Below are 25,540 nucleotides of genomic sequence, written 5' to 3'. Positions count from 1 at the left end.
TTGAAGCCAGCCCAGGCAGAAAAGTCTGTAAGACTCTAGTCTCCAATTAACCAGCAAAAAGCTGGAAGTGGAACCGTTGCTTAAGTGGTAGAGTGCCAGCCTGGAGAGAAGGAAAAAGCCAAACAAGAGCTAGGGGCCCTGAATTCAAACCTCAGTATCAGCACAAAATAAAAAGAAAGAACAGGACTCGGGGAGTATGCCTTTGTACCCTCAAGTTGCCTTGGAGCTGAAGTCAGGAGAGGAGCTCCAGGGAATCATAACCCAGTCTCACAGGTGGTAGTGGGAGGCTGGGCTCTGAGCCTGGCTCATTTTGGGTTTATCTTTGGTGGTCAGCTCTGTGCCAGATGCCTGGAAATCTGACTTTATTTCTGAGTCTGAAGAGGCTGCATATCGGATCGCAGAATTGAAGAGCTACCTGAGAAGACAGAAAGAGATTACCTGCCGCAGGTGAGCTAGGATAAGTAGGGAACACCTGGATAGAGATGGGTGAGGGAAGACAGGCCTGCTGACTCTCTAAGCTTGCTTTGTCTGCAGATACTCCTGTGAATGGGGAGGCGTGGCAGCTGGCCGGCCCTATGCTGGGGGGCTGGAGGAGTTTGGACAGCTTGTTCTTCAGGATGTATGGAATGTGATCCAGAAGCTTTATGTACAGGTCAGCAGGAGTGCTGATGCCCAGAGCAGCATAAAGTGGCTGGAAGTCCTGAGTGGGAAGTGGATTGGTGAGGTCTCTCTGTAAGGAAGGGTCCTTGGGAACCTGGAAGCATGGACAGTCAGTGTCATGTGTTCCCTCAGTCCAGAACCCAGCTAGAAAAGCAGGTGTCCATCCCAGACGATGACTTGATCCAGTCCACCTTCCAGCAGCTGAAGAACCCACTGAATCCTGCCCGACCACGCCTTCTTCAGGACACAGTACACAAGCTGTTGCTGCCCCATGGGAGGCTGAGTCTGGTGACTGGGAAGGCAGGACAAGGCAAGACTGCTTTCTTGGTATGAGTCTCAGGGCCTTGGCAGGTGGAGAGGGTTGTGTGGTCTATGGAGCCTGGGACAGCTTGTGTGTATAATGAATCATGACTGTTTTTGTTCCTATCCCTGCAGGCCTCCCTTGTGTCAGCCCTGCAGGCTGCTCATCAGGTCAAGGTGGCTCCCTTGGTCTTTTTTCACTTTGCAACGGCTCGACCTGATCAGAGTCTTGCTGTCAACCTGCTCAGACGCCTCCATTCCCATCTTCACAGAAAGTTGCAAGAGCCCAGTGCCCTTCCCAGCACTTACCGGTATGTACCTCACAGTTACCCAGACTCATTGCTGCATCTCCTTCTTCCACTGACCCTGACCTCCCATCCACACACAGAGGCCTGCTGTGGGAGCTACACCAGAGGCTGCTGCCCAACTCTGCTCAGTTCTTACAACCTGGCCAGTCCCTGGTCCTCATTATCGATGGGGCTGACAGAGTGGTGGATCAGAATGGGCAGCTGATCTCAGACTGGATCCCAAAGTCCCTTCCTCGGGTAAGGGTTATTTGAAAGTGGGGGTGGGAGGCAGGTTGGAGAGAAAGAAGGATGCCATAAGGGGGAGAAGAATTGCTTTAATAGTGTTCTGTTTTGTTCTTTTCTACCCCTGGTCTTTTGCTCAAATATCATAGTGGGTACATCTGGTACTGAGTGTGTCAGCTGACTCAGTCCTGGGAGAGACCCTTGAACAGAGCCAGGGTGCCCATGTGGTGGCCCTGGGACCTGTGGCTCCATCTATCCGGGCCCAGCTGGTGAGAGAAGAGCTAGCACTATATGGGAAGCGGCTGGAGGAGTCACCTTTTAACAACCAGGTTGGACCTAGATGGGCTGGTGGGTATATAGAGGTGAATCTTTGAGGCACGAGGGCATAGAAACTGAGACTGCCAGCCACCGTATATGGAAATCTCTTTATTCTCTCAAGAACCAAGGGCAATTAATCCTAAGGTCCTAATCCTAACTGCTCAGGAGGCTGAAGATCTGAGGATTGAATTTCAAAGCCAGTCTAGGCAGGAAAGTCTGTGAGACTCTTGTCTCCAATTAACCAGAAAAAAGCTGGAAGTAGAAGAAATGCTCAGATGATAGAGTAAAAAATATGGGGCACAGGCAGATGGGCTGTGGCAGGCTTCCTGGTTCCACACTGACTCCTTCAATTCTCATCAGATGCAACTGCTGTTGGTGAAACAGGACTCGGCTCTGCCACTCTACCTACACCTGGTCACTGATCACCTGAGGCTCTTCACGCACTATGAACAGGTTGGTTGGTCCTCATCCTCTAAGTCCTAACACACTTCTGTTCTCTGTCCAGTGTTCTGGACTCCTTCACTCATCTCTCTGTCCAGTGTTCTGGACTCCTTCACTCATCTTATCTCTCATCATTTGCCATCTTTGCTTCCCCTTTCCTTACCCTCACCTCATTACTGCCACTGTTGTGCCAAGTTGCAAGACCACCACCAAGAAGACCACCAAGACTCAGACATTCCAAAATGCAATAGCAAAGCAAGACTTTATTCAAGCGGGGCCGCGGCCCGGGCCTTGTCCTACCCACCGACACAGCAGAGGTTAGGAGGCAGCCTCGAGCTGCGATTATACAGAGCTTATAAAGGTAAAAGACAAAGTTACAACAATCAGGTGTTCAAGCAAGCAAGATTAGGATACAGGTACAAATCTGATTGGCTCAGGGTTCGATTCTAGGGGTGGTCAGAGTTAAGCATTCCCAGCGGTTAGAGTTCTAGACCGACTGGGCCCTAACGGGATTGTCCTGAGTCTGCTCACAGAGCCTGCTTATCTCAGGTTCGCGTGGTAAAGTGGGGTTCGCGTGGTAAAATGGGGTTCACGTGGTAAAATGGGGCCTGACTTCAAAGTCTGGCACTTCATTTCCCCCTTTTTCTTTTCGGTATCTTGGGAGCCAATCATGGCTCCATTCTGTCCATTTCAATGGCTAGCATGTCTAGGGAGTGATATAGAGATAAGGCATAGGCCAATAGGGCCCAAAGTAGTAACCAAAGGGCCTGTCACCATTTCTCACAAGTACAGTCTCTGTACCTTTGTTTTGCATGTCTCTAGTTTATCCTGCCTCATCTTCCCAAAAACAATTCTGGTCCCTCGGTTTTAAAGGGGGGCTGATGGGTGAAGATCATCCATCTTCTGTAACTTCTTCAGGCTGACTCAGGGGCATTGACCTTACCTAGCCAGGAACCTATAACCTTATCTACTTTACCAAGGGACTGCAGGATTACTGCAAACTGAAAATTAACTTTCAGCTATACAGACTTACCATTAGCTGTATAGTGTTTAGTATCCAAATGTAAGCAACAAAATAATACATAAACTTCTCAGCTGAGCTCTAAGGGTTGGGTGGCTATACCCGTATTCCTGAGCAAGCCCAAAACTACCTAAAATAAGGGAGTGAGCTGCCAAAATAACATCAACATTAGCCTGGGTAGCAAGGAAAGAAGGCAAAAAGGAAATTATAACAATATTCAGTCTAACTTTATTTTCTTGAGGCGAAGGCGAAGCGGCTGAGTTGGGTACTTGGAGACCTCCCATCCACCATGGTAGTCGTTGTCCAGGGCAAAAGGGTCAGCTGGCCTGGCATGGGAGCAATGGACCCAAGTGGCGATGCCATCTACCTTAAGGGCGGTGGGAGTAGTCAGTAGGGTCCCTTCCACCATGGTTCTAAGGATTTGGGGTTATGCCTCCGGACGAACACCCAATCCCCTGGTCTGAATAAATGGGGGGTAGGGACAGAAGCAGAATCATATAATGCCTTAAGTTGGGGCCACATTTTCTTGTGCACGAGCTGCAAATAATTAAGTTTACACAAAAATTCAGTATCATCCAAATCAGCAAGCAATTCAGTCTGAAGGCTAGGGATAATGGGCGGGGGGTACCTGTACATTATTTCAAAAGGAGTAAAGCCAAGCTGATAGGGAAAATTTCTTACTCTAAGCAGAGCAAAAGGAAGGAGTGACACCCAGTCTGCGCCAGTCTCTAAGGCCAATTTAGTTAAGGTCTCTTTTAGAGTCTGATTCATTCTACCTGTCCTGAACTCTGGGGTCTATAAGCACAATGCAATTTCCAATTCATCCCCAGTGCAGCGGCTATTCCTGACTTACTTTTGAGACGAAAGCTGGTCCATTGTCCGACCCAGTAGTGGATGGGAAGCCATACCTGGGTAGGATTTCTTCCGGGATCTTCTTAGCCACTACATTCACAGCCTCATGCTTTGTTGGATAGGCTTCCACCCATCCTGAAAAGGTGTCTACAAAAACTAGCAAATATTTGTATCCAAATTTTCCAGGTTTAATTTCTGTGAAATCTACTTCCCAATACACGCTTGGCTTATCCCCATGGAGGCGAGCTCCTTTAGTCATGCTTTGTTGGATAGGCTTAACTTGTTGATTGGTAAGCTGACAGGCCTTGCAATTTTTAACAATATCTTCAATAAGTTGATTTCCTTGTCTAATTTTCACTTTGGAGAGTCGGAGCAAGTCCTGCATTCTTCGGGTTCCCATGTGAGAAGCTCGGTGGATTCTTTTAAGGATCCCCTTACCCAGCCCTTGTGGCAAGATAAGTTTCCCTTCACAAGTTTTCCACCACCCATTGTTTCGTTCTCTGTCCAGGGGTTTTGTGGGCCATGGGACTTTTCTTTATCCACTCCAAGCCTTCTTGGGAGTACTGGGGTACAGGAGGCAAAGCTCGTGGCCCTGGGTCTACTAGAGTCAATACTTCTGCTCTGGGCTAGAGGGCTGCTTCCTTAGCTGTCTGGTCGGCCAGATTATTCCCTCTAGTCACCGAATCAACTCCCTTTTGATGACCCGACAGTGCATAATGGCAATCTTTGCTGGTTCCCATAGCGCCCGGATGAGGCTTAAAATCTCCTGCTTGTTTCTAAAGGCCTCTTTCGGCTGTCAGTAGCCCCCTCTCTTGGTAGATGGCTCCATGGACGTGCGTGGTGGCAAAAGCGTACCAGCTGTCCATATAGATATTTAGTCTCTTTCCTTTTCCCATCTGTAAGGCTTTTGTTAGTGCCACTAGTTCTGCTCTTTGTGCAGAAATTCCCTGAGGGAGTGCCTCTGCCCACACTATCTCAGTGTCCGTAGTAACCGCCGCACCTGCATACCTTTCTCCATCCCGAATGAAGCTGCTGCCATTGGTGAACCAGGTGTGCTCGGCATGTGATAGCGGCAAATCCAGCAAGTCTGGCTGGAGGCTATGTGCTTCGGTCAGGATCTGCTCACAATCATGCAGTGGCGCTTCCAGATCCGGATCCGGCAGCAGAGTTGCTGGGTTTAATGCTGTAGATATGCAGAAGCTGATACGTGCCGGGTTAAGTAACAAGGTCTGATAATGGACCATGCGGGCCTTGCTCTTCCACCGCTCGGGCGGTTGTTTTAGCACCCCCTCTAGAGTGTGTGGAGTGGCCACAGTCAGATTCTGTCCCAGAGTCAACTTATCTGCATCTTTTACCAAGAGGGCTACTGCAGCTATTATTCTTAAGCACGGAGGCCACCCAGCGGCAACAGGATCCAATTTCTTTGACAAGTAGGCGACTGGTCGCTTCCAATTGGCTGGGTGAGCACCCCTTTTGCTATTCCTTTATTTTCAGCCACGAATAATGTGAATGGTTTATTCATGTCAGGTAGGCCTAAGGCTGGGGCTTCTAGAAGGCTTTTTTGATTGCCTCAAAGGCTTTTTGCATCTTCTCAGTCCAATGAAATTCTGGGAGGTTTTTGGTGACTTCATATAGAAGCTTGGCCATCTCAGCAAACCCAGGTATCCACAGCCGGCAAAAACCCACTGTTCCCAGGAACTCTCTGACTTGTCTGGCTGACTTAGGCACAGGGATTTTTAGCACAGTCTCTTTATGTGCATCTGACAGCCCAGATAGGTGACTTCAGGTTTACAAATTTGTGCCTTTTTAGTGGAGGCCCTATAGCCCAAATTGCAAAGAGTCTTTAAGAGCCTAGCTGTTCCCTTTAGACAGCTATTCTTGTCTGGAGCGGCTATTATCAAATCATCTACATATTGCAATAGACTTATTCCAGTATTTTTGGAGCGGTACTCAGGTCTTCATGTAACGCCTCATCAAAGATGGTAGGTGAATTCTTTTTTTTTTCTTTTTTTCTTTTGGCCAGTCCTGGGCCATGGACTCAGGGCCTGAGCACTGTCCCTGGCTTCTTCCCGCTCAAGGCTAGCACTCTGCCACTTGAGCCACAGCGCCGCTTCTGGCCGTTTTCTGTATATGTGGTGCTGGGGAATAGAACCTAGGGCCTCGTGTATCCGAGGCAGGCACTCTTGCCACTAGGCTATATCCCCAGCCCGGTAGGTGAATTCTTGAATCCTTGAGGCAGCCTGGTCCAGGTCAATTGACCGCTTATCCCGATTTCAGGATCGTGCCAAGTAAATGCAAAGTAGCATTTCGGAATGTCTGAGTCTCGGTGGTCTTCTTGGTGGTGGTTTCACGACTTGGCACAACACCACTATATTCTTCCTACTGGTGGGTTTTCCCCCACTAGTATTGAGGCATGATATCAGGGCATAGCACTCTCCATTAGCTTTTTTCATCAATAATGGTGTCCTTCCACTTCAGCCACGGCTCTACTTCTGATTTTTTGGTTGTTAATTGGAGATAAGAGTCTCATGGACTTTTCTAGCTTTGAACCTTGATCTTCAGAGCTCACGCTTCCGAGGAGCTAGGATTATAGGTGTGAGCTGCCAGTGCCTGGCTCTACCAGTTTTCCTTTACCTTTTTTTCTGTTCTTCCTGCTGCTCATTTACCTGCTGCTGAAACCTGCTCTCCTTCCAGGTGTCTGCGAGATTGCGGGCCCTGCCAGCCACGGTCCCCCTGCTGCTTCAGTACATCCTGAACACCTTGGAAGAAGAGCATGGGTGCAGTGTCCTTCCCCAAGCCTTTGCCACCCTGGAGGTCACACGTAGTGGTCAGTGGTTGGAAAAGGATGGGAGATTGAGGGCTTGGATTGGATGATCTTTGATTAGGTAGACTCTCAGCCAGAAGGGCAGTGAGGGACCAGGTGGCATGCGGATGCTGCTGGGTGGTCTGGTTTGGAACCTCAGAGCACTTGGGTTTTCAGGTCTGACTGTGGACCAGCTTCATGCAGTGTTGAGTGCCTGGAAGAGTATACCTAAGGGGACTGAGAGCTGGGAAGAAGCAGTGACTGCTATTAACAGTGGAGACCCCTTCCCCATGGCTCCCTTCACTTACCTTGTCCAGAGTCTGCGCAGGTACAGCAGGTCCTCGCTGAGCTCCTACTGAACTCATTGTGCCTTCCCATCTTTGAGTCAGGGCTCCACATGGTGATTTTTCTATCCTGCTCCTCCTTTGGTTGGGCCCCCACCACCTGCCTCCTGTCACTCAACTGGATTGCTTACTGAGTTACTGCTATTTGAGTGCCAGCATGCCACTGACAGACTGCCCTCTCCTTCCCTGTCCTTTTCCTCTTCTCTCTTGAGGATAGTTTGTTAGGGGAAGGCCCTCTGGAGCGCCCTGGTGCCTGTCTCTGCCTCCCTGATGGTCCCTTGAGGACAGCAGCTAAGCGTCGCTATGGGAAGAGACCAGATCTGGAGAACACAGCACATGTCCTCCTTGCAGGTGATTCCAGCCTTGGTCAGCCTGGGCATTGAGGATGGGGCTGGAACTGGAGGCCTGAACCATCCACTGTCAATCCCCTTCTGCTGGCCTACCACTCCAGTGGGTAGATGACAGCTGTAACATTAGGGGATGTGATCTGGACTGCTGCAGGGCTGACCCCTTCTTAATGTCTGTTTGTAGCTCAGCTCTGGAAGACATGTGATCCTGATGCCTCAGGCACCTTCCGAAGTTGCCCTCCTAAGGCTCTGGGGGATTTGCCTTACCACCTGGTTAGTTGATGGATCCCATAGACCTCTCTTCCTCCCTCCCCTGTCCTTCCTTCTTTCCTCTCTCTCTCTTCTTTTTCTTTTCTTTTTTTGTGTCAGTACTGGGTCTTGAACTGAGGGCCTGGTGCTGTCCCTTGACATTTTTACTCTTGGTTGGTGCTCTGCCACTTGAGTCACACCTGTACTTCTGGCTTTTTGCTGGCTGACTGTAGACTTTCCTTCCTGGGCTGGTTTCTAACTTCAATCTTCAGATTTCAGCCTCCTGTAGTTAGGATTATAGGTGTGAGCCACCAGTACCCAATGATAGACACCTTTTCCCAAACAACTTCTATAGGGATTCTTAGGCCCGCTTTATCCTTTACTACTGCTACTATCATCACTGCCGTTACTTTCCTCACCAACTCCCCCTACCATCCTTCCTTCCATTTCTCTGAGCTCCTTTTCAAGGTTTTTTTTTTTTTTTTGGTCCCAGCTCCAGAGCCTAGGTCCTAGCTACACAGGACTTAGAAGAAGAATCCTCAGTTCCTTTCACATCCCTAATGAGTCTAGATACTTTTTTCCCCCTGAGGTACTGGGGATGGAACCCAGGGCCTTGGGCATGGTAGGCAAGTACTCTACCACTGGGCTACAGCCCCATCACCTAATTAATCTGATCTGGCCTTTCTAGCTCCAGAGCAGGAACCATGGCCTTCTCGCAAAGTTCCTTACCAATCTCCATGTAGTGGCTGCACATCTGGAATTGGGTCTTGTCTCTCAACTGTTGGAGGCCTATGTACTTTATGGTAAGAGGAGTCACTATTAAGATGTGGAACTCTTGAGGATCCTACTCAGGGGAAGTGTAATGGAAAACCATACAAATTTTCAGTTCAAGCAGACAATGACATTGGACACTGATGGCTACTCTGGAGGATGAGATCCAAGGATCACAGTGTAAAGCCAGCCTAGTAGGAGAGTCCATGAGTTTATCTACAGTAAAACACACACACACACACACACGTATACTCGTCAGAAGTGGAGTTGTGGCTAAGTGGTAGAAAGTGCCAGACTTGAGTGAAAAAGCTAAAGGATGGTGTCCCAGAGCCATACCTCCAACTTTGGGTTTTTTGTTGGTTAACTGGAGATAAGAGCCTCATAGATTTTCCTGCCTGATCAGGCTTTAAACAGTGATCCTCAGATCTAAGTCTCTTCAGTAGCTAGGATTACAAGGTGTGAGCCAATAGTGCCGACTACATTTACTATTTTTAGACACTATATTACACTATATTATTTGATGTGGTACTTACACTATATTATTTGATGTGGTACTAAGGTTAGTGGGTTCCAGATTGGTTCCCTAGTTATACTCTGTGCCTCCCCCCTTCAGCTTCTTCAGTTCCTGAAGAGGACCAAAAGCTTGCTGATGTTGCTGTGTTCTGCACCTTCCTGAGGCAACAGGCTCCAATTCTCAGCCGGTATCCTCTGCTTCTGTGCCAGCAGGCAGCCAATCAGCCTATGGAGTCGCCTCTTTGCTGCCAGGCTCCCCTGCTGTCTCAGCGGTGGCCCTGCCAGTACATACTCCAGTGGCTTAATAAGCACCAAACCATGGGGGATCAGCAATGGTAAGACTTGTGAACACAGACCCTAGTAAACCTGCTAGAGGATACTTACCATAACCACAGGCCCTAATAAGCCTGCCAGAGAATACCTGCTCTCCTTTGTGAAGCTAGGGAAGAGAACAGACCAGTCACAATGGAGAGAAGGATGCAGTGCATGACTGCTGGAGAGTCCCATTGCTTTCTTCCCATGTGCTAGATTTGTCTTTTCTTCTAGATTTGTCTTTTTTTAGCTCTAGCCTGACTCTGGCAACTGCTTCATCCCCAACTGCCGTGGCCTTCTCTTCCAATGGACAAAGAGCAGCTGTGGGCACTGCCAATGGGACAGTTTACTTGTTGGACTTAAGAACCTGGCAGGTACAACACTGAGGCTGAAGGCAGGATAGCAGACCATAAACCCTGACTGAATGTCCCAAAGCACTAGGCAAGCCAAACAGTAACTTAACCACCTGCTCCCTGCATCAGATCAAAGAGCTTGATCAAAAAAAAATATTCAAGCATTTACTGTACGGCTTCTATTCAGGGCCCCACAAATTGTAAAGAACAGATCTTAGCACATTGTCTTTGCCCATCAGTGATCAACCTTGTTGGGTGATAAAGCCTATAATGTACAAAAGGAACCAAAACACAGATGTTGGTCTGATTAAAAGCTGTGTGAAATGTTAGGCACCTGTGGTTCACGCTTGTAATCCTAGCTACTCAGAAAGCTGAGCTCTGAGGAACACTGTTAGCAGCCACCCAGCCAGACACATCTGAGACATGCTTACCTCCAATTAACTAGCAAAAAGCTGGAAGTGGAGTTGTGGCTCAAGTTGTGGAGTGCAGCCTTGAGCAAAAAAGCCAGGGAAGAATATGAGGCCTTGAGTTCAAGCTCTAGTATGAGAAACAAGCAAACAACCTATGTGAGTTGTACAGACAGGGTAGGACCTAGGATGAACACAGGCCTTCTGGGTTGAGTATGGAGCCTCAGCAAAAAGACAGGAGGATATCTGTATAAATTGCTAAAGGTACAGATAAACTAATGATAGATTAGCCTGGGAAGGGGAGGTCCATAGCCATTACCCCCTCTCACCATACTGTCCCCCACCCTAATATACATGCATGCATACCACTGCATTCTGTATACCCATGAAAATCTGTGACTTGGAAAATAGATATGAGGTTTGGAGTAGAGGAAAAAAAAAGAGTTGGCCCTATTTGAATCATGGATCTTCATTCATGACTCACTTGACTCTTTTGGGTCAGGAATGTAGAGAGCTGAGGACTTTAAGCCCTTCTTTACCACAATTTCCTTTATGGTTGTGCCTGGCGGGTAGAGAGGGTATCTGAGGTATATTTCCTCACTGGCTTCACAGGAGGAAAAGTCTGTGACGACTGGCTGTGATGGAATCTCCTCCTGTACATTCCTTTCGGACAATGTCCTTTTCCTAACTGCCTTCAGTGGGCTTCTGGAGCTCTGGGACCTGCAACATGGTTGTCGGTAAGGGGTCCCTAGTGAAAGCCTTTCCTTTCAAAAACTCCTAGGGAAAGGTATGAGAAGGGAGCTGTGGTCAGGTGATCACCAGTTCTTGACTTTGTTTTTCTGGGATAGGGTGCTACAGACCAAGGCCCATCAGAATCAAATTACTGGCTGTTGCCTGAGCCCAGACCGCCGGCTGCTGGCTACTGTCTGCCTAGAAGGCTGTGTAAAGGTAATGACCAAGTGCCCCTAAGCTGTGAGTCAGCCTGGTGATTTTATTGTCTTAACACGGCAGAGCTGCTGACTGCCTGGATTTGGGAAGACTTACCTGCTGAAGCAGGTATGATGGTTAACCTTGAGCATCAACTTGATTAAATTGGGACACACTTAGGAGATTAGTAAAGGACATCTCTATGTGTATCTGTCTGTGGGGTCATTTTTTGGGATTATCAGAGCCTGAGGGCTCTGAGCCAATGAATGGTTTAATCCCTTAATGGATTTCTAACATAATGACATTGTTAGGTGAAAAGCAGGAGGCAGGGCCTAGTTGGAGGACATTGGGGACATAACCTTAGGGACTGTATCTTGGCCTGGCCCTTCTGGCTCTGCTCTGCTTCCTGGCTGCCATAATGTTGCTCTGCTCTGCCAGATCCTCCCAGCTATGATGGACTGAAACTTCTGAAACTGAATTAAAATAAGTCCTTCCTTCCCCCCACCCCTTTTGTGTGTGTGTGGAGAGGGTGTTGTGGCCTTTAACTCAGGGCCTGGATGCTGTCTGAGCTGCTTTTGCTCAAGGCTAGTGCTCTATAACACTTGAGCCACAGCTCTACTTCTGGCTTTTTGGGGATAGTTTATTGAAGATAAGAATCTCATGGACTTCCCTGCCTAGGCTGGCTATTGAACTACAATCCTCAGATCTCTCATCTTCCTGAGTAGCTAGGATTACAGACATGAATCACTGGCACTGTCCTTCCCTTAAGTTGTTTATGTTAGATATTTGGTCATAGTAATGATCAGAGTAACTACTAGGTGATGGTGGCTCATCCCTGCAATCCTAGCTTCTCAAGAGGTTGAGATCACACTTCGGTCACACTTGGAAGCCAGCCTGGGCATGAAAGTTTGTGAGACTCTTATCTCCAACTAGCCAGCAAATAGCCAGAAGTATATCTGTGATTCAAGTGTTAGACCTGAGTCAAAAAACTAGTCAGAGCCCAGACTGAGTTTAAGCCCCAGTGTACACACACACACACACACACACACACACACACACACACACACACACACACACACAGTAACTAACAACAGGAGATGAAGCAATGTGTTCCCCCCCCCCCCCCCACCAAATCTGTGTCTGAGATACTTTGAAATCTGTATTCAGGATCTTAATTTCTCTCCTTTCTCCAGCTATGGGACACAGTTCATGGGCAGTTGGCATTCCAGCACACATGTCCCAAGTCCCTGAACTGTATTGCTTTTCACCCAGAAGGCCAGCTTATAGCCACAGGTAGCTGGGCTGGTAGCATCAGCTTCTTCCGGGTGGATGGACTTGAACTCATCAAGGTAAGGAGGTCCTTTATAGTTTTTGGAGAGCATAGGAGTGGATGGTGAGGAGTGATAGATATCTACATTCTGTGTTATTTTGAGAAGGCCCTGACATTTCATTTCTGTTTCCTTGCATAGGAACTGGGGGCCCCAGGAGCCTCTGTCCATACTTTAGTTTTCAATGCTCCTGGGCGGGTAGTGATTATAGGTCGGCTGGATGGGACAGTGGAGCTGTGGGCCTGGCAAGAGGGGGCACAACTGGCCACCTTCCTTGCCCACTGTGGCTTTGTTGCTACTGCACTTTTCCTAAATGCTGGATGCCAGTTGCTGACAGCTGGAGAAGATGGCAAGGTAAGGTTACAGAGGATTGTGCTGCTGCTGCTGCTAGTGTGTGTGTGTGTGTGTGTGTGTGTGTGTGTGTGTGTGTGTATGTGTGTGTATGTGTGTGTATACGTGTGTGAACTCAGCCTGGGGATTTTTTTTTTTCTCAAGGCTGACACTCTCCCACCTGAACCACACCTCTACTTCTGGCTTTTGTCTGGTTAATTGGAGATAAGAATCTCATAGACTTCCTTGCCTTGTTAGCTTACTGAGTAGCTAGGATTACAGGTGTGAGTTTCAGGCAGCTGGACTTGTGGTCTGTTTTGAGGAGGGAATAGAAAAGCTGGGAATATTTGAGGGGGAGTGAAGGCCTTTGTTGAAGGGACTAGAGGAGCATAGGTGCCAGAGCTTTGAGGACAGAGACACAGGCACCTGCACGTTCAGCTTTCATGGAGAATCCCTGGAAGGAAAACTTTAGTTGGGTGTCCATAGGTGGGGTGGGAGAGAGGATCAAACTGTAGAAGGCAGGGTATCTTTAAACCCTTTTCTTGGCCCCAGATTCAGGTGTGGTCAGGATCACTTGGACAGCCCCGAGGGCACCTGGGTTCCCTTCCCCTCTCTCCTGCCCTCTCTGTGGCTCTCAGCCCAGCTGGTGATCATGTGGCTGTTGGATACCGAGCAGATGGCATTAAAATCTTCAGAATCTCTTCTGGTACCGAAGGGGAAGTGGATGGGTTTTTGCCCTTTGGGAAGAGGGAACCTTTAGCCTACTCCTTTCCCAAATGTCTTATTCTGTGTTCCCATCCACTTTCCAGGTTCCCAGGGGGCTCAGTGTCAAGCACTTGCTGTGGCAGTGACTGCACTGGCCTGGCTCAGCCCCGAGGTGTTGGTGAGTGGTGCAGAAGATGGGTCCCTACAGGGCTGGGTGCTCAAGGACAGCTCCCTTCAGTCCCTTTGGCTCCTGACCACATACCAGAAGCCAGTGCTGGCACTGGCTACCTCCCAGGAGCTTTTGGCTTCAGCCTCAGGTACTTCTGAGCAGTAGGCAGGGTGACTCACTCCTTCCTTTTAAATACCTCCTTGCAGTCTATACACAATATATAGGTGTAGGAAACTATACACATATACAAATGCAGCTTTTAAAAATGCTTTTGAATATATTTATATTCTATAATTTTTCTTGTTCCCTAGCCCTCATCCTGGGACCTCTAAAGTCCTACTAATCCTATGAGTTTTTGCCTGGTGGCAGACTTTGCTTAGTGGCAAACTTCGTGTGTGTGTGTGTGTGTGTGTGTGTGTGTGTGTGTGTGTGTGTGTCAGTCAATACTGGCGCTTGAACTCAGGGCCTTGGCAATATCCCTTAGCTTTTTTGCCCAAAGTAATGCTCTACCACTTGAATCACAGTGCCACTCCTGGATTTTTTGAGTAGTTTATTGGAGATAAGAGTCTCATGGGTACTTTTATTCCCAGGCTGGCTTTGAACTGCAATCCTCAGATCTCAGCTTCCTGAGTAGTTAGAATTACAGATGTGACCCACTGGTGCCTGGCTACCTTCTTCTTTCTATTTCCAATTCAGAGGATTTTGCAGTGAGGCTGTGGCCTCGGCAGTTGTTGATGCAGCCACACAAGGCAGATGACTTTCCCTGTGGCACTGAGCTCTGGGGACACGAGGGTCCTGTGAACTGCTGTAGCTTCAGTCCTGATGGAGCCAGCCTGGTCACAGGAGGCAGAGATTGGGTGAGCTGTGGAAGGATTCTACCCAGAACCCCTTGCTTCCTACATTCTTTTAACGGCCTATTCTTGTTTTTCTGCTAAGTCTCCTACAGATCTGTCTACTTGCTTTTCCTTGTGTTCCCTCTATTAGAAAAGCATCTTTGGGCTGGGGATATGGCCTAGTGGCAAGAGAGCTTGCCTCGTATACATGAGGCCCTGGTTCGATTCCCCAGCACCACATATACAGAAAACGGCCAGAAGTGGCGCTGTGGCTCAAGTGGCAGAGTGCTAGCCTTGAGCAAAAAGAAGCCAGGGACAGTGCTCAGGCCCTGAGTCCAAGGCCCAGGACTGGCCAAAAAAAAAAGAAAAGCATCTTCTCCCAAATGGCCCTTACCTGCTCTCCTTCTGGTGGTCCTGATTGCTCTGTCCTTGGATCCTCTCTAGAGTCTTCTCTGTTGGGATGTGAGGACACCCCAAGCCCCTGTTCTGATTCACTCCTTCCTTGCCTGTCACTGTGACTGGGTCACTGGCTGTGCCTGGACCAAAGACAACCTGCTGGTGAGTAAAGGGGTGGTGTGGTGCAGAGCCCCAAAGGAGTCCTGGGAGAGGATAGTACTCTTCATTTCAGACTTTTTCTAGCATTCATTTTTTGATATTTTTCCCCCCAGTTCTGGGGCATGGACTCGGCCTGAGTACTGTCCCTGGCTTCTTTTTGCTCAAGGCTAGCACTCTACTACTTGAGCCACAGCGCTACTTCTGCCTTTTTTTTTTTCTGTTTATATGGTGCTGAGGAATCCAACCTAGGGCTTCATGAATGCAAGGTAAGCACTCTACCCCCAGCCCACATTCCCAGCCCCATCTAGCATTCATTTATAGTATTCATAACTACCCAGAAGTGGTGGTACATACTTGTAATCTCAGTACTCAAAAGGCTGACGCAAAAGGATCATGAATTTGAGGCCAGCTTGAGCTGAATAGTAAGGCATTGTCTCAAAATATCCAAAATAGTAGCAGTAATAGTAGTAGCTAACATTTACTGAGTATTTTCTGCCATATTCGAACTGAGGCCTGTGAATATATGGACATATTTTAACCAAACAATAACCCTCAAAAGTAGATACTTCTGTATCTACCTGTAGTTCACAGACAATAAAATTGAACATTTCCAAGATCATGTTAGTGATAATGCTTAGCCCATAAACATTCTAAGAAATCCATGTTCTTACTGAGCTAGGTGCTGGTGGCTCATGCCCATAATTGTAATCACTCAGGAGGCTGAGATCTGAAGATCAGCAGACAAATCTGAGAGGTTTTTTTAATCTCAAATTAACGAGCAAAAAGACAAACGAAATGTGGTGCAAGTGGTTGAACACCATCCATGAGCAAAAGAGCCAAAGAATGTTCTGAGTTCAAGTCCCAGTACTAGCACCAAACAACAACAAAACAAATACAGATAAAGGGAGAAGGAGAGAATGGTGGACAATAAAAATATCAAAATACATTGTATCTATGTATGAACAACAACAAAAAAAACCACCACAATACTGTCTCCCCAAGGTTTAGGTTTTCTGGCCCTAAGGGTTAAATGTACTGCTGTTATTTCTTTTGTCCTCAGGCACAAAATCTCAAATTATACTCCCAAGGTTGGTGGAGTGTGGTTTTCCAATATAGCATCCTCCTATTTTTCTCAAAAAGATATGGGCTGGGCTGAGAATGTGGCTTAGTGGTAGAGTGTTTGCCTAGCATGCACGAAGCCCTGGGTTCGATTCCTCAGTACCACATAAACAGAAAAAGCCCAAAAGTGAGGCTGTGGTTCAAGTGGCAGGGCACTAGCCTTGAGCACAGAGAAGCTCAGGGACAAAGCCCAGGCCCCGAGTTCAAGCCCCAGGACTGAGGGAGTGGGGGAGAGATAAGAAAGGAAGAAATTTCAGTTGAAGAGATTTGTCAGTTTCCTTCTAGTCTGCCAGAGGGCTCTCTTGAGCACTACAGATTTCTCCCCTTTTTCGGACTTGTTGGCCAATACTCCACAAATAAGAAGGGCAATAGTAATTGTTAATGTTCCCTGTGTACAGGCAGATTGTCCCGTACTTTATATAGACATTCTCAACCCTATAGCAACCAATCAGATTGTCACTGGCTTTGGATTGTTGAGAAAGCTCAGAGAGATAAACTTGCTCCAGATCACAAATGGTGGATAAGATTTGAACTCATAAGGACTCATTTTCTCAATCACAAGGCCTACTACCTTTCACTGTATATGATGAACAAACATAAATGCCAGAGGAATTCTGATAATATTGTTCCTCTAACTTCTGTTCCTCTACCTTCTAACAGGTTTCCTGCTCCAGTGATGGCTCTGTGGGGCTCTGGGACCCAGAGTCAGGACAACAACTTGGTCAGTTCCTGGGTCATCAGAGTGCCGTGAGCACCGTGGTGGCTGTGGTGAGATAGCAATAAGCTTCCCTGGGGTAGGAGGTGTCTCTCAGAGAACCAAAGGGGTTTTGGAAGAGTAGATACATTGAGTGTCTAATCTCAAAGGCAAAAGGAGTCAAAGGAAAGACATACTTGGGAGTAGATTATGCCATTGAGGCTGAGGGTGGCTGGAGGAGGGGTGACATGAAGAGGAAAAGGAAGGGGGATTGATATCACAGCTCTTAGTGTGGTGACTTGATGGTAGGATTGCAGTCCTGAGCCATTTGATTCTATTTTTGAGTTCTCTTCACATTGCCTTACTCCCTCAAATTAGGAATCTTTCATTCTTATCTTTCCTTTATCTCCAACTCAATTCCTTTAACTCCAACTGGGCATCTTCACTGCCCAGAGCAGGCCTATATCAAGCCTTCTCAGGGCTACAGTAACAACTAAGTTATCTCTGTATTTTTAGTGTCTATAACTATGCGTCCTCTCCTTTACACTGCCAAGTCAGCCCATACCTTTATGGAGCCTTCTTGGGGAAAAGGGGAGTTTTCATGTCCTGTTCAGGATGACCTTGTGTTGATCCTGTTCTCTGGGGGCAGGAAGAGCACATCGTATCTGTGGACCGGGATGGAACCTTGAAAGTGTGGAACCAACAGGGTGTGGAGCTGACGAGCATCATTGCTCACTCAGAACCCATCAGTCACTGTGACGCTGTCCTGGAGCCTTGCTCCGGTAAGGAAGTAGCCAATTTTCTCATCCCTCATACCTCTTCTTCTTTCTCCTGATTTTCTTTTTCTCTCCTTGTCTTAGCTGGGCAGTCTGGATTGGAACTCCTTGTGGTGACTGTTGGATTAGATGGGACTACTCGTTTGTGGCATCCACTCTTGGTGAGTTTCCTGTAAGAATTGGGGTGTAGGACTTAGAAAAGTAAGGTGGACAACCTTCTATTGTGTCAACCCCCCAGGGCCCATCTGCATTCCTTCTTCCTAGGTGTGCCAAACACACACTCTCATGGGACACAGTGGCCCAATCAGTGCAGCTGCTGCTTCAGAGACTTCGGGTCTCCTGCTGACCACCTCAGAAGATGGTTCTGTACAGCTCTGGCAAATACCCAAAGAAGCAGGTGAGTGAGAAATGGAGATGGAGTTAAACATGAAAAAAAGTTGTGCTACTGGGATAAAGGTCAAAGGTGATCTCATTTTTTTCTCTTGTATGCCAGCCAGTAGCACAACTCCTACTGAATCACTATCTTCTCTAGATGACACGTATACCCCTAGGAGTTCTGCGGCCATCACTGCTGTGGCCTGGGCACTAGATGGTTCTGTGACTGTGTCTGGAAATCAAGCGGGAGAACTAACTCTGTGGCAGAATGCCAAGGTTATGGCCACAGCACAGGTAAATTATGGACATTTCAGTTTCTGTGTATGTGGACTCTGCCTTAAGTATTTAATGGAACCTAGGTTGCATGTGTGTCTGGGAGGGCAAAGGTTAATCCTGGAGTAGTAATGAATTTGTTGTATTACCAGGCTCCAGGCCGAGTCAGTGCTCTGATCTGGTACTCAGCACATACCTTCTATGTTCTGAGTGCTGATGAAAAGATCAGCGAGTGGAAAGTGGAACAGCTGAGAAGTTCAACCTCCAGAAATATCAGGTGAAGCAAGCAAGTATTTGGGCGAAGTGAGAGGAACAGTGGTCTCTTTATACCTAGATTTTTTTTTTTGTTATTCATGGGGCTTGAATTCAGGGCCTTAGCATTGTCCCTGAACTTTTCATTCAAGGCTAGCATTCTACCACTTTGAGCCACAGTGTCACTTCTGGTTTTCTGGTGGTTATTGAAGATGGGAGTCTCATGGACTTTCTTGCCTGGGCTGGCTTTGAAGCACAATCCCTAGATCTCAGCCTTCTAAGTAGCTAGGGTTACTGGTATGAGACACCAGTGCCTGGCTTGCATTTTCACTTTAACATCATTCTCTTTCCTTCTAAGAAAATCATCTATTAGCCTGAAACTAGATTTTACACAAATCACTCCATTCTTTTAGAACTAGGTCAATAGGATGTTAATTATTGACAGGTACTAATTTTCTGCTCTTGGTCATAACAGTTGAAATGATTAATTCTCAAGTGCCTGCTTCATTCAAAGCTCTGGGCCTGGCAGTGTGAACCCAGATACAAATGATTTTTTGTTTCTAATTTCTTTGAGAGTGAATCTTGCTGTGTTTCCCAGGTTGACCTTGAACATGAGTTCTTCCTGCCTCAGCCTCCCAAGTAGCTTGAGATCACAGATATGAGCCACCACAGTACAGTCAAATTTTATTCTTTAATTAAAGAAGCTTAAAGTACCTCATGGAGCTGTAGAATTTGAAAAAAATTTAGGAAAGTAGTGATATTTCAGATTAGATGAAAAAAACAGTATACAAAGCAAATATCTGGACAGGTAAGGCAAGGAAATGGCATTTTTGGAAGTGGAGTGGTGTATGGGGTGTTCTAGATATAGTCTAAGCTGTTGGTCTTGGGTCCCTGGAGTGAATGGGAGCTAGAGGACAAAGGGAAGAGTTAGTCTGGAAATATAAACTAAGGCCAGTGCTGCTAAAGTAGAGTGTATAGTGCTAACAGCTTTAAATACAATAATGATCTAAATAGTATTTTGTCACTTACTTATTTTTATTTTTGGTGCTGGGATCAAATCCAGGACCCCATATATACTAAACACACACTTTACCACTAAGAAACTTCCAGGGGCTGGGGATATAGCCTAGTGGCAAGAGTGCCTGCCTCGGATACACGAGGCCCTAGGTTCGATTCCCCAGCACCACATATACAGAAAACGGCCAGAAGTGGCGCTGTGGCTCAAGTGGCAGAGTGCTAGCCTTGAGCGGGAAGAAGCCAGGGACAGTGCTCAGGCCCTGAGTCCAAGGCCCAGGACTGGCAAAAAAAAAAAAAAAAGAAAAGGAAGCCAGGGACAGTGCTCAGGCCCTGAGTCCAAGGCCCAGGACTGGCCAAAAAAAAAAAAGAAAAGAAACTTCCAGACCTTAAGGCCTGAACTTTAGAAAAAGAATTGTACCAGCAGTGTAGAGGATGCACAGGTATAGGGAGACACTAAAGACAAGGACATGTCTTAGAGCTGAAGCTTAGGGATACCTTCAGTAGACCTTCCTTGGGTTTAGGGTTGTATTTAAGGTGGAATCGAGGGCTTATTTATGAGTTCGAGACACAAGTATAAGGAAAATAAAAGAATTTTTCGCAATCCTAGCTACTCTGGAGGCTAAGATCTGAGGATTTTGAAACCAGTTCAGGCAGAAAAGTCCATAAGATTCTTATCTCTAGTTAACCCCCCAAAAGCTGGAAGTGATGGTGTGGCTAGTTGGTAAATTGCCAGTCTTGAATGAAAAGCCAAGTGAGAGCATGAGACCCTAAATTCAAGCCCCTGTACAGGAAAAGAAAAAAGTAAAAAAGGAATGTTGGAGATTGCTAGTTTGGTAATGATGGCAAATACTATTAGAAGAAAAATGTGGGAGCTGGGAAGTAGCTCAGTGGCAGAGCACTTGCTTACATTTAGAAGGCCTGGGCTTTGATCCATAGTACAGAAAAAAAACAACCACACAACAAAAGAGGAGGCACATAGTACGTTTTCTTTGTAGTCATGAGGAACACACAAGGAGTCCAAGGGAGGTTAACTAAAAGACCTGCTTTTCTATCCATATGCATTTTTGAACCATAGGCTTTACCTGAACCAAGTTCAACAGGAGGATTTGGGCATCTTGATGGGCCTGGGCCTGGCTCCTGATGGTCAGTCCCTCATTTTGGTCAAAGCAAACTTGCAGTTACTACAAATGAAACCTGGTGATGCTCCATCTGTGATCTGGTAAGATCCACAATGCTTTTTCCTCCTGAGCTAGAGGAAGGAGAAAAGTGGCTTAGTGGTTGCCCTGAGTTTGAGCCTCACTTAAAATAAAACACTAGTCTTAAGGAGAGGTAGGGGGCTGGGAATATGGCCTAGTGGCAAGAGTGCTTGACTCATATACATGAAGCCCTGGGTTCAATTCCCCAGCACCACATATATAGAAAACGGCCGGAAGTGGCGCTGTGGCTCAAGTGGCAGAGTGCTATCCTTGAGCAAAAAGCCAGGGACAGTGCTCAGGGCCCGATTCCAAGGCCCAGGCAAAAAAAAAAAAAAGATGATTATTAAGGAGAGGTAGTCTTTGGCTCAGCCTTTTACTTTCTTATAAACCAGGAATCGGTACATGGAACATCCAATGATATGGTCTATCGACAAGGAGTATGGTGTGTTTTGCACTCAGCCAGGGGATCATGGATCTCTTTATTTATTGGTAAGTCCTGTTTGGTTATGTGTTGAAACAAACATCAGTCCAGGACTAGTGTTGCTAAATGTCAGGACCTAGCATGGAAGGTAAGTGACAGGGAAAGCAGTTGGCTCAAAATGCCATATCCTGGGCAGGGATAGTGCATGCATGAAGCCCTGGGTTTGATTCCTCTGCACCACATGAACAGAAAAAGCCAGAAGTGGTGCTGTGGCTCAAGAGGTAGAGTGCTAGCCTTGAGCAAAAAGAGTCCAAGCCCCAGGACTGGCAAAATAAAAGTTTATTACAAAAATAATGCCATATGCTTCAGCTGGAACAAACTCTACAATATTGGATGTTGGGTTTCCAGTGTAAGTTAGCATTGATATAAAAGAGTTACCAGTGCCTTGTGTCTGTAATTCTAGCTACTCAGGAGACTGAGAGTCAGGATGGAGGTTTGAAGCCAGCCCAGGCAGGAAAGTCCATGTAACTCTTATCTGTAGTTAACCAGCAAAAATCCAGAATTAGAGTTATGGCTCAAGTGGTAGAGTGCTAGCCTTGGGTGGAAAAAGCTAAGGAAAGCACAGAGTTCAAGCTCCAGTACCAGCACACACAAAAAATTATGGAAAAGAGAGGGTGGTCTTATTTTTAAAATCATAGAAATGAAATCTTGGGAGTTTTCATGGTTATGTGTGTCTTTTCTCACTATTGTGATATCCAGAGGATGAAGGCTGAACCTCGCCTGTCCTCATGCTTAGCAGTTAGACGCACAGGTGTTCACGTGCTGATTCGGGTGTACTGAGGCAAGACATTGACTTCAGGTATAGGTTCTAGAGTCCCTTTGTTCCTGGAAAGCTTGTTAACCTTTAGCACCTTTATAATCTGCTACTACTAAAGTTACATAAAGCCTAGTTATGAGCCAGTGATATCATTCTTTTTTTGCCAGTCCTGGGCCTTGGACTCAGGGCCTGAGCACCGTCCCTGGCTTCTTTTTGCTCAAGGCTAGCACTCTGCCACTTGAGCCATAGCACCACTTCTGGCCATTTTCTGTATATGTGGTGCTGGGGAATCGAACCCAGGGCTTCATGTGTACCAGGCAAGCACACTTGCCACTAGGCCATATTCCCAGCCCAGTGATATCATTCTTAAATATATACTTAAGATATTAGTACTCATGTTCTCAAAAAATTAGCCAAGTGGCTGGGGCTATTGCCTAGTGGCAAGAGTGCCTGCCTCATATACATGAGGCCCTGGGTTCGATTCCCCGGCACCACATATACAGAAAATGGCCAGAAGTGGCGCTATGGCTCAAGTGGCAGAGTGCTAGACTTGAGCAAAAAGAAGCCAGGGACGGTCCTCAGGCCCTGAGTTCAAGCCCCAGGACTGGCCAAAAAAAAAAAAATTAGCCAAGCATGTCTATACTTATTTTTTAATAATAGCGCAAACAATCTAAACCTCTGTAAACAGGAAAGGATAAATAATTTGCAATAGATACACCATGGAGTGCTACATAGCAGGAAAAAGAATGTGACATGGAGCAATATAGATATATGTCATAGGCATTATTTGGGACCAAAGAAGCCAACACAGTGGCATCAAAAGTATATGTATATCTCACTTAAATAAAGGATGAGGGCTGGGAATGTGGCTTGGTGTTAGAGTGCTTGCCTAGCATGCATGAAGCCCTGGGTTCGATTCCACAGTACCACATAAACAGAAAAAGCCAGAAGTGGTGCTGTGGCTCAAGTGGTAGAGTGCTAGCCTTGAGCAAAAGAAGCTCAGGGGCAGTGCCCAGGCTCTGAGTTCAAGGTCCAGGACTGGCAAAAATAAAAATGAAAATATAGGACGATTTCTTTCCTTCTGCTTACCCTCCTTCTCCTCCCTTCCTCCCTCTCTCCCCCACTTCTCTTCCTCTCCCTTCCTTTCCCTTATTCTTTTTCTTCCTCCCTTCCTCTCTTCTTCCCTCCCTCCTTGTTTTCTTTTTCTATTCTTCTCCTCCTCTTCCTCTTAATCCTCCTCCTCTTCCTTCAGTACGGGGGTTTGAATTTAGAGCTCTACACTTGCTAGGCAGATGCTCTATCACTTAAATCACTAACCCAAAGTATGATTTTTTTTAACTTAAGATAAGGCAAAAATATGTGGCAATAGAACCAGACTATTGCTAGCCTTTGGGGTGATAGAAATGGTCCTACATCTTGACATCTTGGGGTGGCTGCATGGTAGACGCATGTACAAGTTCCTTCAGATGTCCAGTTAATGTACTTTATTATATCTGTATTATAGTTTTCTAAAAGTCCTGGCCACCTCAGAGCAGACCCTACTGCTTGGTTTCCTTTGTGCTGGTAACTGGCACCAGGCCTCTTGCTCTTCCTTAGTTTTTTCACTTATGGCTTGCACCTACCAGTTGGCCACAGCTTCACTTAAGTCTAATTTAGTGGTTAATTGTTGTATTGTACACTTTTCTGTCTGAGCTAGCTTTGAACCTGAGATCCTCGGATCTCAGCCTCCTTAGAAGCTAGTTTCCAGAGACTATTGGTGCATTGTGTGATATGAACAGACTGAACAAAGTTACCTATCATTTTACAGAAGCAAAAGGAATCAGGAGAGTTTGAAGAGAACCTGGACTTCAAGCTGAATTTAGAGAATTTTACTAGGTCCTCAACCCAAATAACTCAAGCCAAACCTGAATCTGGTAAGTGGGAATACCTGGCAGAGGCTGGTAGATCCTTCAAGGCCTAAGCTCTGGCTCTGATGCTGCCCTTAAAATGGCAGAGTCTTCATTTTTATGTGCCGGCTCTGATGGGATGCTCTGGCACCTGGCTGCATGCACCCCGGAAGGAGAATGGACCACAGGGAACATCTGGCAGAGGAAAACACCTAAAACCCAAACTCAAGGGTCAGATTCATCAGTGTGCTCAGAGTTGGACACTAACATGGAAATCTGGCCAGAAATGCCTCATTTAAAAACACGTCAGCGTAAAAAGGTAAGTTTGAGAAAAGGGTCACCAAGGTAGGGAGGAAGCTCAGAGTCTAAAGCAGCAGCCTTTGATGCTTCCTTAAGTAAGAGATTCCCTGAGATCTCACCATACTGCTGTTCCCTTTCTCTCTGAGATCCACTCGTGTGCTGTCACCACCCTCCATGTGCTGCCTGGGTTGCTGGTGACAGCTTCAAAGGACAGAGATGTTAAGCTGTGGGAGAGACCCAGTATGAAACTGGCAAGTATACATGTATATGTGTTTGTGTTGTGCACATGGATGCAGATGGGTGATACAGGGATGTTACAAGAAAGCAAGCAAATCCAAGTGCTGGTAGTTCATGCCTATGATCTTAGCTACTCAAGAAATTGAGGTTTGAGGATCAAGATTTGAAGTCAGCTCAGGCAAGAAAGTCTGTGAGACTCTTATCTCCAATTAACCACCCCAAATCTGGAAGTGGAGGTATAGCTTAAGTGGTAGAGCACCAGCCTTGAGGGAAAAAGCTAAAGGATAGCGTGTAGGCCCTAGTTTGAGACCCATTACTAGTATGTGCACACATACACACATAGAGGGAAGGAAAGAGAGGGAGGGAGGGAAGGAGGGAAAGAAGGAGGAAGGAAAGAAAGAGGAAAGAAGGAAGGGAGAAAGAAAAAGGAAGCAAATGTAGGGTAAGAAAAGGTAGAAGATCAAACTTGTCTTTTCTTAAAACATATTGAAAACATGAAAAAAATTGTTTTCTCCAATCCCCTTTGCATTGGTTTACTTGTTCCTAAATAGAAGGCATGGATGTGAGAGAAAATCAGATTAGTAAGGAAGACTACCCTAGACCTGTAGCCCTTACCTCTGCTTCTGTTCTCTTTTAGGTGGGCCTGTTCCGCTGTAAAGGGGCAGTGAGCTGCCTAGAACCTTGGCTGGGCCCCAACTCTACCCTGCAGCTTGCTGTTGGAGACACACAAGGCAACATGTATTTTTTGTCCTGGGAAAGAAAATTCACTCCTTAAAGAAAGATGATGCCACTTATAATAATGCAATTATAATGCACTTAATAATAATGCACTTATAAATAATGCAAAGCTTGAAGACATCAGTGTTCTTTTTAAGTAAGATTAAAAAGTAAAATTTGCTGGGCACTGGTGTCTCACATCTGTAATCCTAGCTACTCAGGATGCTGAAATCTGAGGATCAAGGTTAGAAGCCAGCCTCTGTAGAAAAACCCACGAGACTCTTATCTCTAATTAACCCCCAAAAAGCCAGAAGTGAAGGTATGGCTCTAGATGTAGAGGCTCTAGAGGCCCTGAGTTCAAGCCCCAGTACTGGCACTAAATAAATAGCTAG

The 25,540-nt window shown here is 46.6% G+C and overlaps 1 protein-coding gene across 1 annotated transcript in view; it reads left to right on the top strand.

Moving 5' to 3' along the window:
• The window catches only part of Tep1 (telomerase associated protein 1), a 58,565-nt gene extending 33,230 nt beyond the window's left edge, over positions 1-25,335 (top strand). The window contains exons 22-56 of the mRNA XM_048355696.1: positions 334-447; positions 535-652; positions 793-987; positions 1,096-1,271; positions 1,349-1,505; positions 1,640-1,819; positions 2,169-2,261; positions 6,817-6,949; positions 7,103-7,253; positions 7,487-7,620; positions 7,801-7,889; positions 8,554-8,668; positions 9,250-9,484; positions 9,712-9,835; positions 10,834-10,958; positions 11,070-11,169; positions 12,342-12,497; positions 12,618-12,830; positions 13,359-13,512; positions 13,616-13,828; positions 14,377-14,537; positions 14,958-15,071; positions 16,848-16,955; positions 17,531-17,663; positions 17,742-17,818; positions 17,922-18,054; positions 18,190-18,326; positions 18,458-18,582; positions 20,650-20,793; positions 21,163-21,259; positions 23,816-23,921; positions 24,002-24,213; positions 24,341-24,445; positions 25,069-25,226; positions 25,259-25,335. Coding sequence (XP_048211653.1) covers positions 334-447; positions 535-652; positions 793-987; positions 1,096-1,271; positions 1,349-1,505; positions 1,640-1,819; positions 2,169-2,261; positions 6,817-6,949; positions 7,103-7,253; positions 7,487-7,620; positions 7,801-7,889; positions 8,554-8,668; positions 9,250-9,484; positions 9,712-9,835; positions 10,834-10,958; positions 11,070-11,169; positions 12,342-12,497; positions 12,618-12,830; positions 13,359-13,512; positions 13,616-13,828; positions 14,377-14,537; positions 14,958-15,071; positions 16,848-16,955; positions 17,531-17,663; positions 17,742-17,818; positions 17,922-18,054; positions 18,190-18,326; positions 18,458-18,582; positions 20,650-20,793; positions 21,163-21,259; positions 23,816-23,921; positions 24,002-24,213; positions 24,341-24,445; positions 25,069-25,206 — 4,765 coding nt within the window. The 3' untranslated portion in view covers positions 25,207-25,226; positions 25,259-25,335. The remainder of the gene's footprint in view (positions 1-333; positions 448-534; positions 653-792; positions 988-1,095; positions 1,272-1,348; positions 1,506-1,639; positions 1,820-2,168; positions 2,262-6,816; positions 6,950-7,102; positions 7,254-7,486; positions 7,621-7,800; positions 7,890-8,553; positions 8,669-9,249; positions 9,485-9,711; positions 9,836-10,833; positions 10,959-11,069; positions 11,170-12,341; positions 12,498-12,617; positions 12,831-13,358; positions 13,513-13,615; positions 13,829-14,376; positions 14,538-14,957; positions 15,072-16,847; positions 16,956-17,530; positions 17,664-17,741; positions 17,819-17,921; positions 18,055-18,189; positions 18,327-18,457; positions 18,583-20,649; positions 20,794-21,162; positions 21,260-23,815; positions 23,922-24,001; positions 24,214-24,340; positions 24,446-25,068; positions 25,227-25,258) is intronic.
• Positions 25,336-25,540: the final 205 nt, after the last annotated feature.

Source organism: Perognathus longimembris, chromosome 10 (assembly GCF_023159225.1).
Source record: "Perognathus longimembris pacificus isolate PPM17 chromosome 10, ASM2315922v1, whole genome shotgun sequence".
NCBI classification, from domain to species: domain Eukaryota; kingdom Metazoa; phylum Chordata; class Mammalia; order Rodentia; family Heteromyidae; genus Perognathus; species Perognathus longimembris.
This window is presented reverse-complemented; position numbering and strand designations above follow the sequence as displayed.